Source organism: Rattus norvegicus, chromosome 1 (assembly GCF_036323735.1).
Source record: "Rattus norvegicus strain BN/NHsdMcwi chromosome 1, GRCr8, whole genome shotgun sequence".
In the NCBI taxonomy this organism is placed as follows: Eukaryota; Metazoa; Chordata; class Mammalia; order Rodentia; family Muridae; genus Rattus; species Rattus norvegicus.
In genome coordinates, this window is record NC_086019.1 from 131,251,487 (window position 1) to 131,266,789 (window position 15,303).

Sequence of the window (15,303 nt, forward strand, 5' to 3'; positions counted from 1 at the left end):
TCTTTATCCCTGGAGGAGGGGAGAAGGTGCTTGGGGTGGGGAGGGGCTGTCAGCGTTTGGAGAAGGGGTTAAATTAATTTGTAGTGCCTGTGACAAATAAGGGGAATTTTGGAGTTGTCCAGCCACATGGACAGCATCTCGAGGAGAGAGAAGGGACTCTGAAGGACAATCCCTCTCTCACACCTGCTGGCCACATGGACACCTGAAGTACCTGCCCGCATCTCAGGAAAAGGCCACTTCGACATCCTCAACAGCCACACGCCGACAGACCTCCTTCATGTTGATAACGGACAGCATCACTTCCGGGCCCCCTGGGAGGCACACTCCATCCTCAGGCTGGAAGCCTCTTACATCGGAGTCCCGATAGCCTCGGTTCTTACCACACTGTTCCAGAAAGATGGCCTTGGTGGAGGTGTCCATGCCCACATGCACAGCAAGCTGTATGAACATACATATCAGAAATCCCAGACACCAGATCACTAGATGTACAGAAAAGCCCAGGGATGGTGATGGTAGAGCCTGCTCCCAGATACAAAACCTATCAAGCTCCAAGTCCTCTAGGAGATCCCAGCATCCCTGCCTAGGCCCCCAGTTAATGGTGCTGACACAAAAGGAGCGTATCTTTGGGTTGAATTAAGCATGCTACATCAACTTTTAAGGACTTTTCTATTTCAAATGGCTCGTATGAAGTTGTGTGTTCTCTTTCCCCATGGGTGTGTAGGGGCAAGCAGGTATCTAAGATGACCCTAGGAGACACTGGCTTTTAGCGGAATCATTTATCTTTTTAATGAAACTTCCATAAAGGAAACTAGCAACAGTCTGATTAAATTTTACTAGGCTCTATTTTTCCTCTTTTGAAAACAGTTGCAGAGGATTTTGTTGTAGTGTTTGGTCAGTGTCTCACCACACTGTGCTGTGTCTGATTTCCTTCATCCTTTGGATGAAGATATCTCACACACACACACACACACACACACACACACACACACACACAACACACACACACACAGACACACATACCACACACACATACAGACACACACACAACACACACAGACACCACACACACACACAACACACACAGACACACACATACCACACACACACACACAGACACACACACAACACATACACACCACACACACACCACATACACCACACACACACCACATACACCACACACACACCACACACACCACACACACACACACATACACCACACACACACACACCACACACACCACACACACACCACACACACACACACACACACACACACACACACACACACACACTTCTTTTTTTCGAGACAGGGTTTCTCTAACAGCCCTGGCTGTCCTGGAACTCTCTTTGTAGAGCAGACTGGCTTTGAACTCATAGAGATCCACCTGCTTCTGCCTCCCAAGTGCTGGGATTAAACGTATGCACCACCACACCTGGCATTGTCCCCCCTGTTTACACAGTGCTTATATTCAGTTACTATCTAGGCAGAGGACTTTTTTGTTTTGTTGAAATGGGGTTTTGAACTCAGAATGTAAACCAGGCTGACCTTAAACTCACAGAGATCTGCCTGCCTCTGCCTCCTGAGTGCCAAGATTAAAGGTGTGTGCCACCACATCAGGCCTCTGGCAGGATGCTTTGAAGGTGGGCAGACCCTGAGTGGATCACCATCAGACCTTCTTGGGCCCAAAGCTCTTTACCTTAAACCCCTCAGAACAGCCAGAATTAGCCATACACAGGGCTTAAATTCAGGACTTCTCTTTTAGGTGTAAGCTATCCTTGAGTCCTGGCTTGAATACAAGATTCCCATTTTGTACACACACACACACACACACACACACACACACACACACACACACACCCCGCCCCCAGTCATCTTTTAAGATCTATCTCATGTTTCAGCATAAACTTATACACAGACCCAGAATCTTATGACAAAAGCTTGTAGTTCACATTCTTGAACGGGCCCCAGGGGAAAGGTGCACTCCAACCTTCAAATCTAGATCAAGGTCCAGAAAGTTTTAGGCCCTGGGCCCATCATCAGTTTCTCAGACCCACAGCCTCTCCAGGTATCACTTACTTGTGGTTGAAATTCTTCCCAGATTGCAGTGAGCCTCTGTTTTACCTCCCTGTAATCCACAGGCAGCTGCAGAGTTTGAAGTTCTATGTCCACCCCTAAGCCCAGCTTGGAGAGTTCCTGCAAAACACGAAGTGGGGTGGGGTGTGGGGGCGTTGCCTCAGTTGCCTGGGCACAAAGGCACCCAGACTATATGCCCAGGTCTTTTCTTAGCCCCAACCCACCCTTCCTGGTATGGAGGGACTCAAAGTGACCACGAACCAGGAAACAGCCACAGCCTCACTCAGCTGTACTTCCTGAAACGGGGGGCACCTAGGGAGACACATCTGAACAAACCATGTTTGCAGCACTGAGGTCTGTCGACAGATGAAAATGAGCCAAAGCAAGAGGCTGGAAACACACGTGGCAGCAGCGGTGGCTAGGGTAGCAGAAGGAAGCACAAGAGGCCTTTGGGAAATTGGTATGACGTGCCATTCTCAACAGCTGACAGGGGTCTTGCATGCCACAAGGCACATAAATCATCTAGCCTTGCACCCTGCTGCTAATCCAAACACCAACTGTCCAGTGTAATCTGATGAGTCCCTAGTCATCCCTACCGAAGGTACAACAGGGACACTCCACCCCAGGAAGGATGGGGGTTGAAACTTGAGAAGACTCCAGAGACTGGGTGGAGTGCTTAGTCAGGTGTGGACTTCTCCGGGACAATAGGAAGCCATGGAAGGATTATAGCCAGGAAACAAAGAGTTTAGAGCAATCTCTTAAGCAAATGGAGGAGGTGCAGTGCGGCAGGGCTATCTTGGGGTCAGTTTGAAGTATCCAAAGGGAGCTGGTCCCTCGGCTCTGTGTGCCTGGAAGTGGCAGAGAGGTCACTGTGCAGATAAGATTTTAGAAGCAAAAGCCATGGATTTTTTGTTTGTTTGTTTGTTTGTTTGTTTGTTTGTTTGTTTTAAAGAGAGAACAGGAGAGGGAGGGTAGAGGAAAAGAAGGAAGGAAGGAATGAGGAAGAGGAAGAGGGGAGGGAAAAACAGGAGAAGGGGAGGGGAGGAGAGGGCAGGGGCAGGAGGTAATGGAAGGCTAGGTGAGGCAGAGAAGGATGTAGGCATTCTCCTTCCAGGCAGAGTAGAAATAGCAAAAGGGTTGGAAGAAAGAAAACCAGGAGCCTAAGATCTTAGAAGTGTGCGCATGCCTTTGGTTCCAGTTCAGCCAGGAATGTGAAGCCCATCTTGTGCTTCCATTTCTGCCTGAGCTGTGCCTGACTTCCTTTCCTGGCATTTCCTGGCACCCAACCATATGTATGCCTTCTGGGTAAGATGATTCGTCCACGGATCCAAGGCAGGAGAGCCCAGGTACTTCTCAGGGCTCTGGGGAGGTAGTCCTCAGAGGCAGGTGGGTGACCTCTCTGTCTGTGCTGATCTTCCTGGAGGATGAGGTGCTTCTAGACAAAGGTTGGAACCTCCCAAGCCTCGGCTTCCCTACCTTGTGCAATGCAGACATATGTGCCCATGGGAGTCAGGCAAGGCCGTGCAGCTGGAGGGCCACTTGGAGGAGATGTTCTTTGGATCTTGAAGGGTTAGTTTGGAAGTATACAAAGGTCTCCTCCCTGCTTCCTTTCTCTCTCCTTCCCGCTTTCTCTTCCTTCTTTTCTTCCTTTTTCTTTTTTTTTTTTTTGCATAATTCTTGTCTCTCCTTCCCCTCCCCTGTTCTCCTCCCCCATCTATTCATCTTTCCCCCAACTTATCACGTGGTCACCGTTCATGAGTCTAAAATAGCTCAGTGATCATTTTCTCTGCTTGGCTCCACAAGCAAGAGTAACAATGGGAGGAGGGAGAGAGAGAGTTCCCTTGCTCTGAGGGGGAAAGAAGAGGTGGGGGTGGGGGGAGGGGATCAGGTATACAGAGATCCTGGCCTGGGTTCCAACACCATCCAGGCTGGAGGCTTGTGAAGAGAGCAGTGAAAGCCATACCTGGGAGAGCTCACCAGGTATATGGAGAAGTATTACAGAGCCAAGAATAAGGCTAGGCTGAGTGTTGGAGCAACTTGCCTGGCCTAGCATGAACAAAGTCTTGGGTTCCATCTCCAACACTGAAGAAAGGAAAAGACTGGTAGAGGGAGGAGGCAGGACAGAGGGTGGCCACCAGTGGAGGATGATGTAGCCATTAAGACAAAACGATGTACCGAAGTCCACAGATATTACAAAGACCACTGAAAACCCATCTCCTCTGCGAAGGGAAGCACAGCAGCAGGCCCAGTCCCGAGTTCAGAACCGCTTTACTTGGATGTTTCCAGGAATATAATGTACCATTTTTCTGAGTTAATGAAGAGTCCAGTCATCATCCTAGGCTGCCCCTGAAGGACCCTTGGCACTGCACTAAGCATCTCCTCCCCGCAGCCTTGGGAACGGTAGATGCCAGCCCCATCCTACTCAGGGGACAACCAAAGTCCACAGGGACACAATTAAATGGAAGACATTTCAGGAAGCAGTGTCAAAAGAGGGATCTCTTGAGAAATCCTGAGGTGCTGGTTAAAGGCGACTCTGCCTGAGCACTGTCAAGTTCTGTCCTCCACATTGGGGGCTTGCCCCAGCCCCCCAGTATCCTTTATGTGATTCTTCCAAACTGATGTGCCAGTCTAGGATGAATGACAGGGATCCTCTATCCTGTCACTGTCTCCAAATATTCTTGATCATGTGTCCCATTAATAAAAACATTTGACAGGGCACGCTACCCCATTAGCTGGTGTCTGGATGACACAGGGCATGACGATGCACACTTCAATATCTCTTCCCTAGTGCTCCGTGGTTAGGATACATGGCACTTGCTCAGGACTCATGCACTGGAGTGGGCTTCGTTGGACAGACGTAAATCTTTAAGGGCCTCTTTCCTTCCTTAACTGCTTTCCCTAATTCTTTACTCTTGTTTGGACCAACATGTCAGCTCCTTTTTGTTTCTGTAGCAGATAAGGGCCTCCGGGAGGGTCGCAGGAATTGTCACTCCTCATTTCCGTGTGGTTCACACTAATTCATTTTATCTACTATGTGTGATGTTGTTACAGATCATTTTTATGAGATTTCTTGATCATAATGTGAGGATTAGTTTAATTAAGGTGGAATAGCCTGACCCAGGAACCCATTAACAGGTTGAAATGCTTTATAACGCACTGAGAGTGAGTAGGTGAAGACAGGCTTTTTTTTTTTTTTTTTTAAGATTTTATTTTTTATTGTATATGAGTACACTGTAGCTGCCTTCAGACACACCAGAAGAGGGCATCAGATCTCATTACAGATGGTTGTGAGCCACCATGTGGTTGCTGGGATTTGAACTCAGGACCTCAGGAAGAGCAGTCAGTGCTCTTAACCACTGAGCCATCTCTCCAGCCCGAAGACAGGCTTTTAAAGCACTGTTGCATCCCTTCCTGAGAAGGATCTCTAGAATCCTGGGCCTGTCTGAGGACCTGTGTAGACACCAAGGAAGGCAGAAGGCCATGCTCTGGCCATTCACCAAGGTGAAGCTCATATTTTTGGTATTTCTGAAGATGTGGAAAACTTGGTAGTTCCTAAACTACCTCTGATTGGTCATATGACCCAGTACCCCACTTCTGAGCATATACCCCAAACTGCAAGTTTGTAGCTCTGTTCACAGTGGTGTAGAAGACGCCATCCAAGTGTCCACAGAAGATGAGCCGGTAAGAAACACAGGCACGATAGGGAATTAGACCACCTTTAAGAAGATCCTGTCTCGGGGTTGGGGATTTAGCTCAGCGGTAGAGCGCTTGCCTAGGAAGCGCAAGGCCCTGGGTTCGGTCCCCAGCTCCGAAAAAAAAGAACCAAAAAAAAAAAAAAAAAAAAAAGGAGTTCTTAACCTTGTGGGTTGAGACCCCTTTGGCAGTCCTCTATCTCCAAAGATATTTATATTATGATTCGTAACATTAGCAAAATTACAGCTATGAAGTAAGAACAAAAACAATCTTATGGTTGGGGGTCACCACAACATAAGAAAGGTTGAGAACCATTGGTCTAGGTTTTAGGAATGTACCAGTACGCTCAACGGCATGGATGAATCTTGAAAACAGTATCCTAAGCAAAGCAAGCCAGTCACAAAACTCAATATAGTTCCACTTCCACGGAATAACTAACAGCCAGTATCAGAGAGACAGGAAGTAGAATGGTAGGCATCAGAAGCCAAATGGAGGGGGAGGTGGGGACCATGGTTAAATCAGCAGAGTGTCTGTTCTGCAGAGTCAGAAGTTCTAGACACTTGCTGCTCAACAATATGAGTACAAAAGAATACTAGTCACCAGGTCCTGGGGAAGGAGGCAAGAGTGGGATGGGAAAGTACCAGAAACATAGTGGGTGTGAATGGATTCGCTGAACTTACTGATATATATATATTATATATATATATATTTAACACCATTTAAAAAACTATGGCCTTGGGCTGGAGAGATGGCTCAGAGGTTAAGAGCACTGACTGCTCTTTCAAAGGTCCTGAGTTCAATTCCCAGCAACCACATGATGGCTCACAATCATCTGTAATGGAATCTGACGCCCTCTTCTGGTGTATCTGAGGACAGCTACAGTGTACTTACATAAATAAAATAAATAAATCTTAAAAAAATAAAAACAAAAAAACTATGGCCTTTACCAACACCTTCCCACAAAATGTGTTGTTGTTGCTGTTGCTGTTGCTGTTGTTTTGCTGTTGGGGTGTTTTTTACCTCACTAGTAGAGGTCTGGTCTGGAGAGAGACTATACTGACAGCACAAGGTTTAACTCAGCAGAGATTCCCATCTTTTACACAGGCCAGTAGTGGAGCTGGGATTTTGAACTAAGCCCATCCACTTCTGTATCTGAAAGCCTGCTACAGGTCTCTCAAGTCATCGGAACAGGTGATAACCAAGAGGAAACAGTCACGTGTGTGCTCACATCTGTGCATATGTCTGTAATGCATGTGGAGGCCAGAAGACAACCTCAGATGTCTTCAAACATACTCTGTTTTCTTTTTTTTTTTTCTTCTTTAAGACAGGGTCTCTCACTGGCCTGGAGCTCACCTTGGGTAAGTGGGACCAGCTTGTCAGTAAGCACCAGGGAAGTCCCGTCTCCTCCTCCCCATTCATTGCTGGGATCACAGGCACCCACTACCATGCCCAACTGTTCCCACTTCGGTTCTGGAGTCTTTTTTTTTTTTTTCCACCCAGAGCTGAGGACCGAACCCAGGGCCTTTCGCTTGCTAGGCAAGCGCTCTACCACTGAGCTAAATCCTCAACCCCCGGTTCTGGAGTCTTAAAAATGAGAAAAGAGAGGGAGGTTCCAGCAAAAACACACAAAACAAAAATTTGTGGGTTGTGATTGGCTCATTGGTTGGTTGGTTGGCTGGTTTAAAGACAGGTCTTTCTGTGTAACCTGAACTCTCTCTATAAACCAGGCTGGCCTCGAACTCAGAGATCCACTTGTCTCTGCCTCCTGAATACTGGGATTAAAGGAGTGCACCACCACCACCCAGAGACAAGATAAACATTTTAATGGACAGAAGACTGGTAAGGACTGCACCGTTTACCCAGGTTCCTCAGTCTCCCACACACATACCCTGAGTTAGGGTCCTTTAAGGTCCCATCTAGGGCATCACAAACACATTAGTTGTTACATCTCTTACAGCACTTTCTTGTTTTTAATGGCTTTGACAGTTCTGTGGAACACTGGCCGGCCACTGTGTAGCTCGTGCCTCACCTGGAATCAGTCTCCCGCTCTTCTCATAGCAGACTGGGGCCCCAGGGTTGGAGGAGGAAGGCTGTAGAGGCACAGAGTGCCCTTCTGGTGAGGATATCTCAAGGGCACAGACTTGTCACTATAGCTGTTGACTTTGGTCACCTGGCTGGGAAGTCTCTACGGCATCTGCACTATAAAATGCTCTTTCCTTCACTTCACAGCCTGGATTCCGCACCAGGAAGTCCTGCTGCAGTCAGCATCTCAAGAGGAGAATTAAGTTCTCCACAGGGCCGGAAGTATCTGCATAATTTATGCACCTGCGGAAGCAACTTAAAGCTCCCTCTCCCACTCGCTAATTTGCATAGAAAATCTATATAATTTTCTTTAGAGTGGTATAGGCTCCTGGATATTCTTTCCTTTTGTACTTTAGGCTATGGTTTGATTTTTGCATTCTTTTCTACCTGCCTCCTATGTGGGGCCTAACTACTAAGGCCCCTCTGTTCTGGGAATACTTCAGAATACTAATAAATCTGTGGTTTATTAGCTGTACTAAAAGGCGGACTTAAGGCGGGCGCATTTTAAGTAACTGCCCTTCCTCTGTACATCGATGTACATATTCTTCAGTGGAATTTAACTGAAAACTTAGACAGACGTTGGTCACCTGACTCGGGCAGTGTGTCCAGTCTCTTCACCGTCAAGTTCCATTCTTGTTTATTTCTGGGAATTTCCACGTACTGCTCTTTGGATCGTGGTTGACCTCTGTTCACTGGAACCACAGATGAGAAGGGACTATTGCAGAAGGCTATACATGTCCTCCTGCCCCTCACCCTCAGCACATGTGGTATTTCATTGACTTGATGAACTGCTAAAGAAATGCTTTGGTCTCCTGACAGTGGGCGACAGTCACAATCAAGTTCATCCTACTCTTCGTGCGTGCGGGGCAGTTCTTATATATTTCAGCTGCTATGAACAATAATGTTTGGCACTAGGTCTCTGGGGTTGAGCTATGGAGAGCACCTATGTGCCCTTCCTGGGCCACACACACTGCCAGCATGGGAAGCTCTCTGCTCGAGCTGTCTTAACTGAACATAGGAGCAGAGCGCATAGCAGCTGAATAAGAGTGACCCCGGAAATAAGCCCCCAAAATGTCTGATCTGAACTCAGATTCCAAAGACAGTTCTAGAAAGCTACCTGAGCCTCACCTCTACACTCATGTCCACTCTTATTATAAACATGGCACAAATCACTTCACTGGGATTGTCATACCTGGGGCTCCAACATTTGTAGGGGCCCTCCCAGCCTGGGGTTGCCAGCCAGATACCAGTTGGAAGCTTAGCACTGGACTTGACTCCATTACAGTCCTCTGGGTTCCTTTTCTCCTCAAACTGTATATTTTGTAGTTTTCCTTGGTTAGCTTGGTGCTCTTCATTACAGATCTGCGTAACTATGGTCACTAATAACCAAGCAACAAAGTCAGTGCTAGACTTTTTGGAAATCTCCTAGAGACAAATCTACTAAAGATGTTAATTCGTAACTTTTCTATTTAAGGTCAAGTAGATTTTTGGGGGAGAACAAGGGCAGAATGTACCCACAGCCTTTGCCAAAATATCACAAAAATGGTCTCTAAGTTGCATACTGATATTCTGTGTTTTGGAAATTTCTGGTTTCTTCAGAGACTTGCTTGTGTCATGTGATTTTTTTCTTTCCTGGAAACTGTCTTGTGAGAGGATGTTTTTGCTGAAGCAGACATGTGGGAGGGTGTTTTGCTAAGAACAAACACATGGTGATTTTCCAGAAGCAGCCTGGGGAAAGGGCATGTGATGTTCTGCTAGAGCGGACCCTCGAGAGAGCAAGAGTGTGAGGTTTGGAAAAGGTATAAATATAGTCCCTCAGACAGTGAACGATGCTGTGTGGTATCGGTTCGCCTTGCCATCTTTTGCTGGTCCTCATTTGTTGTGACTCCATAGACAGGAACACAACAAAAGAACTTCCGGGGTGTTCTGGCGGCTTCCTGCCACTGCCTCAGACTTGGGCTGATTGGCTGAGCCTCAAGGTTTCTCCTGGATCAACCTGCCTTTGCTGATTCGTGAATGGTGTTTACAAGTGGATTGAGCTGTCCCTGTTGTTTCGAGTGAACTGTACTGCTAATATTCTGGCAACACAGACTGGATTTGCTCCAAAGAACTCTTTCTAAACAGGCCCACATCCTCCTTTGTCCTATTAACCTTTCCTTTCCACTCCCTCTGGTGGGTGTGGGCTAGAAAGGAGGTTAAAGCACTTAAGAATCCTTAGAAAAGTAGGTTTTGAAAAATCTAGGCCTACAATTCTTCTTCTCTAAAACCAGTGTCCCCCGTAATTCAAATCACCCTCAGCACCATCTTCCATGGTCCTATTGGTACTGCCTGTGATGCTCCACTTGAACCACTCAACTATTTTCCTAATCCAAAGTCCACATTCCACCACCAAGAAACTTGTCAGGCCTAGCACAGCAAAATCCCAGTTCTTGGACTAACTTTTCTGATATTAGCCCACCCTCAGTGACCACTTCCTCCCACAAGGACATACCTCCTAATGCCACTCCCTAAGCATCCAAATACGAGTCTATGGGAGCCATTCTTTTTTCTTATTTTTTTTTCTTTTCTTTTTTTAGGAGCTGGGGACCGAACCCAGGGCCTTGCGCTTGCTAGGCAAGCGCTCTACCACTGAGCTAAATCCTCAACCCCCTTTTTTCTTATTTTTTATCCATAATCATAAACTTAACTTTGCAATCTAGCTAGACTTGAAGAGGAGTGAGGAAAATATGGAGCCCAAAGAACTTCAGTGAGAGCAGAGATTACAGGCTGTGTGAGCAGCTGGGGTGGGGGCATTCTCCTGAGCTACAGAAGGAATGGTTTGATGGGTAAAATGCCCGCAGGTCAAAAGAAATTAGAGCTGTCCACAGTCTTCTTGTTGTTTTTGCCCTTCCTGGACCCATGGATGCTCCATGGCTTCCACAGTGTTCGTGCCTTCTTTCACCTTCCCAAAGGCCGCACACTTGTTATCAAGCCACTCAGTCTTGTCAGTGCAGATAAAAAACCCGGAACCATTTGTGTTTGGTCCAACATTTGCCATGGACAAGATGCCAGGACCTGTATGCTTCAGGATGAAGTTCTTACCCTCCAATTTCTCTCCCTAGATGGACCTACCATTATGGCCCGTGACCTCACCACCCTGCCACATGAATCCTGGCATAATTCTGTGACAGGAGGAACCCTCATAGCCAGATCCTTTCTCTCCAGTGCTCAGAGCACAAAAGTTTTCTACTGTCTCTGGAACGTTGTCTGCAAACAGCTCCAAGGAGACATGGCCCAAGGACTTGCCATCAGCCATGATGTTGAAGTACACGGTGGGGTTGACCATGTTGAGCATGCGGCAAAAAGCGTCTGCAGTGTCTGCAAAGCCTATGGGAGCTATTCTTATTCAAATCACCACACCTAGAACCTGAAACTTAGATTGTGGGCAATGATGATGCTGCATATGTCACTGCAGAAACCTTGGGCTTGCAGAGGGGAGATGGGGTGGCTCAGTGTTAAACACCTGGGCTCATAATCAACAGCATAGAGTCACTCTCTTGCGAACTTCAGAAAATGCCTCTTTTACTGTGAACTTTTAGACTCCATGCTATTTTTTCTGCATTTTCTTTTCCTTCCAACATTCTTCTCCCACTTATGAGTGGCCACAACAACAAAAAACAACTTCCCGTGATGGTTTGCCACTAGCTCACCCCATCCTGAAGAGGTGAGATGCTATGGAAATTAACACTTTTTTCCCCTTTCCCATCTGTAACCCATGTGTTCTCAGTCATAAAGCTTTGTACAGATCATTAAACATTGCCTGGGAATGTACACGATAGTGATAAACTTTAATTTTACTGGAAGAATACAAGAGGATAGAAAGAAAGTTACCCACTCCCGCCCTCAGTGACTCAGTGGCCATCTATGGGGTAAAGATACACTGATGTTGGTCATCACAGAAAACATGTAGCTTGTACACACTCAGATTGTTTAGGGCATCTCAGCCTGTTTGTCTATCTTTCCAATAGTCAGGGTATGTTATGAAATAGCTCAGCTCTTTACCTAGTATGGTCCCTTAGATGGCCATTCCTACTGTGGACACTGTTGGCTGCTTGCCAGCATTTTTGGTGGCTATCAAAAACCAAATACGAAGATGCTAAACCAAAAGAAGAGTCCACTGACATGTTAGGGAGGACACAGTATAACCCAAGTTGACCCATGGGGGTGGAATCACCCTGCACATTGACAGCAAAGAGTTTGTAACCAACTCTAGCCAAAGGAAGAACACAAGGAAGGGAGAACGGAAGCAAGACCCAGAATCGAGGGCCAAAAAGGAAGGCAAACTCTGGTACCAGGATACTGAGCATGGCGCAGCCACCCTCAGGAACCTCGCTTTCCAGATGTCAATGCAGGTGTGTTGCCGACTGTCACCTAGGTTCCTGTTCTGGTTGCCATTCTTTGGTTCTATTAGAAGCAAGAAGATCAAGCAGACTCTGCTCCAGAATCTGTCCTGAGGAGATCATGGATATGGGCTTCTGTTTGAAGGCCACCATGACGAGAGTCATGGGAGAGAGAAGACACCTTTCACTGTTGTGCATTTTAGTTCCTTCCTTTCGTTAGGCCTGGAATTATGAACTACTACTATGACATGTTACAAACAATGCCGATATGGATCGTTTGTTTGCTGTTTTGATTTTCAAGACGGGTTTTTATGTGTAGTCCTGGCTGATCTGGAATGCACTCTGTATACAAGGCTGCCCTTGAACTCAGAGATCTACCTGCTTCTCTACTTCTTGAATACTAGGATTAAAAGTGTGTCATTGGGGCTGGAGAGATGGCTCAGCCGTTAAAGGCTAGGCTAACAACCAAAAGTGTGTCATTGTTGCCTGGTGCTGGTGCAGAGTTTTACCCTCAGTTTTACCCTGAGTTTTGTACCATCTGTGGTGGTTTGAATAGGAATGGATAGAGACTCATGTGTTTGAATGCTTGGCCTATAGGGAATAGCACTATTAAGAGGTGTGGCCTTCTTGGAGTAGGTGTGGCTTTACCGGAGAAATTGGATCACTATGGGGGCAGGCTTGGAGGTCTCCTGTGCTCAAGGTAGCACACAGTCTCCTTCTGCTGCCTGTGGATCAAGATGTAGAACTCTCAGCTCTTTCTCCAACACCAGGCCAGCCTGCCTACCTCCACGCTCCCAGTCATGACGATAATGGACTAAACCTCTGACACCACAAGCCACCCCCAATCTGTGGTCATGGTTTCTCTTCACAGCAATAAAACCCTGACTAAGACACCCTTTTCGTGATAATTGTCTTCTCTTCTGCACTCCCCTTGTATTGTCCTTCTGAGAGTAAACCTGGCATTTATGTTTGTGAAAATGTCTTTACTTCAGCCTTATTCTTTTTTTTAAAGATTTATTTTTATTTTAATTATGTACATATGTGTATGGAGGTACAGGGCACATGAATGTAAGTGCTCACAGAGGTCAGAGATTCCCTTTGGAGCTGAGATGACAGGGAACTACCTGACCTGGGTGCTGGAAATTGACTCAGGTCCTTAACAAAAGCAGTCAGTGCTCATAACCACTAAGCCATCTCTCCAGCCCCAGCCTTATTCTTGAGGAATGATCTCCTAGGTACACAATTTCTGTTCAGCAGTTATAATTTTGGCATTTTGTAGGTTATTACTGTACTGCTTTTGAGCTTGTATTGCTATTTTTGAGAAAGTTAGCCTTAGACTAGTTAGAGTATCCATTTTTGTAAGTGAACCATCTTCTCCCTCTGGCTACTTTAAAGCCTTAATCAGTCTTTTGCAGTCTGCAGCTCAACTATGTTTAGGTGTGGATTTTCTCTGTTTTTATGTCTGTGGATTCAAGTATTTCATCAGTTCTGGAATATTCTTTCTTAAAAAAGATTTATTTATTTTATGTATACGAGTACACTGTAGCTGCCTTCAGACACACCAGAAGAGGGCACCAGATCCCATTTACAGATGGTTGTGAGCCACCATGTGGTTGCTGGGAATTGAACTCAGGACCTCAGGAAGAGCAGTCAGTGCTCTTAACCACGGAGCCATCTCTCCTATCCCTCTGGAACATTCTTAGCCATTGTGTCTTTGTTAGGATTTCCATTTTTGTGAAGGGACACCATGACCAAGGCAATTTTTAGAAAGGAAAACATTGAATTGAGGGCTGGCTGGCTAACAGGCTCCGAGGTTTAGCCTATTATCGTCATGGCAGGAAGCATGGCAGCATCCAGGCAGACACGGTGCTGGAGGAGGAGCTGAGAGTTCCACATCTTGATCCACAGGCAACAGAAGGAGACTGTGCGCCCCACTGGGTGTAGCTTGAGCATAGGAGACCTCAAAGCCTGCCCTTACAGTGTTGTTTCCTCCACCAAGGTCAAACATCCAACAAGGCCACACCTCCTAACAGTGCATTCCATGTAGGCCAAGCCTTCAAACACAGGAGTCTATGGGACCAAAGCTATTCCAACCTACACGTTGTATATTTGAATATCTCTTCCTTCCAGTCTCATTTTCATCTGGAATTCTACTTAAAAAGAAATTCCCTTTACTATTTACATTATCTCCCCTACACTTGTTTGCCCACCTTTATGTTGCCCTTTGAAAAATATCTTCATATCTATAGTCTAGTTTACTAACTTTTTTCTTCGTCTGTTTCTGAACTGCTATGTATGTGTGCATATGGGTAAAGTCTAACATCTGTCTGTCTATCTATCTATCTATCTATCTATCTATCTATCTATCTATCTATCTAATATAGCTATCTAATTTATCTATCATCTACCTCCTAAGAGATAGCTTATTCACCAGCCATGTACTTAACCTATTTAAATTTAACCATTCCATACCTTTCAGTATGTTCAGAGTTATATACCCATCACCATCAAGAGTTATATAATCAACTATCACCACAATCAGTGTCAGAGCCTTTGAATTACAACCTAAAGAATCCCAAAGAAGTATGTGGGAGGCTCAGTGGGTAAAGGTTTGTGATACCTAAACCTGATGACTGAGTGAGTTCCATCCCTAGGTCCTACACAGGGGAAGAAGGGCTCTAACTCCTACATATTGTCCTTTGACCTCCATAGGCAAGAGATGGTATGCATATACACAGACAGAAAGACAGGCAGACAGGCAGACAGACACACACACACACACACACACACACACACACACGAGCTGAGGGAAGTAAACAAAGTAAGCAAACACAGGAAGGGGAGGTAAGGGCAAACTCTGTGTTCAGGGCTGGGGATGTGGCTTAGTTAGCAGAGCACTTGGCTAGCATGCATGTGGCCTGTATTCCCAGGACTAGGGAGGTAGAGGCAGTAGAATCAGAAGTTCAAGGTTATGCTCAGCTATAGGGTGAGTATGAAGCCTCACTCTAGGTTAGCTTATATGGAAACCTATCTCACAAAGAAAAAGAAAACAACATTGTAAGTAACAAGGGG

At 46.1% G+C, this 15,303-nt stretch overlaps 1 protein-coding gene across 1 annotated transcript in view; it reads right to left on the bottom strand.

The window, feature by feature from the left end:
• Positions 1 to 15,303, bottom strand: part of Pgpep1l (pyroglutamyl-peptidase I-like) — a 31,202-nt gene that overhangs the window by 4,207 nt on the left and 11,692 nt on the right. The window contains 2 exon segments of the mRNA XM_039101003.2: positions 212 to 438; positions 2,081 to 2,197. Coding sequence (XP_038956931.1) covers positions 212 to 438; positions 2,081 to 2,197 — 344 coding nt within the window.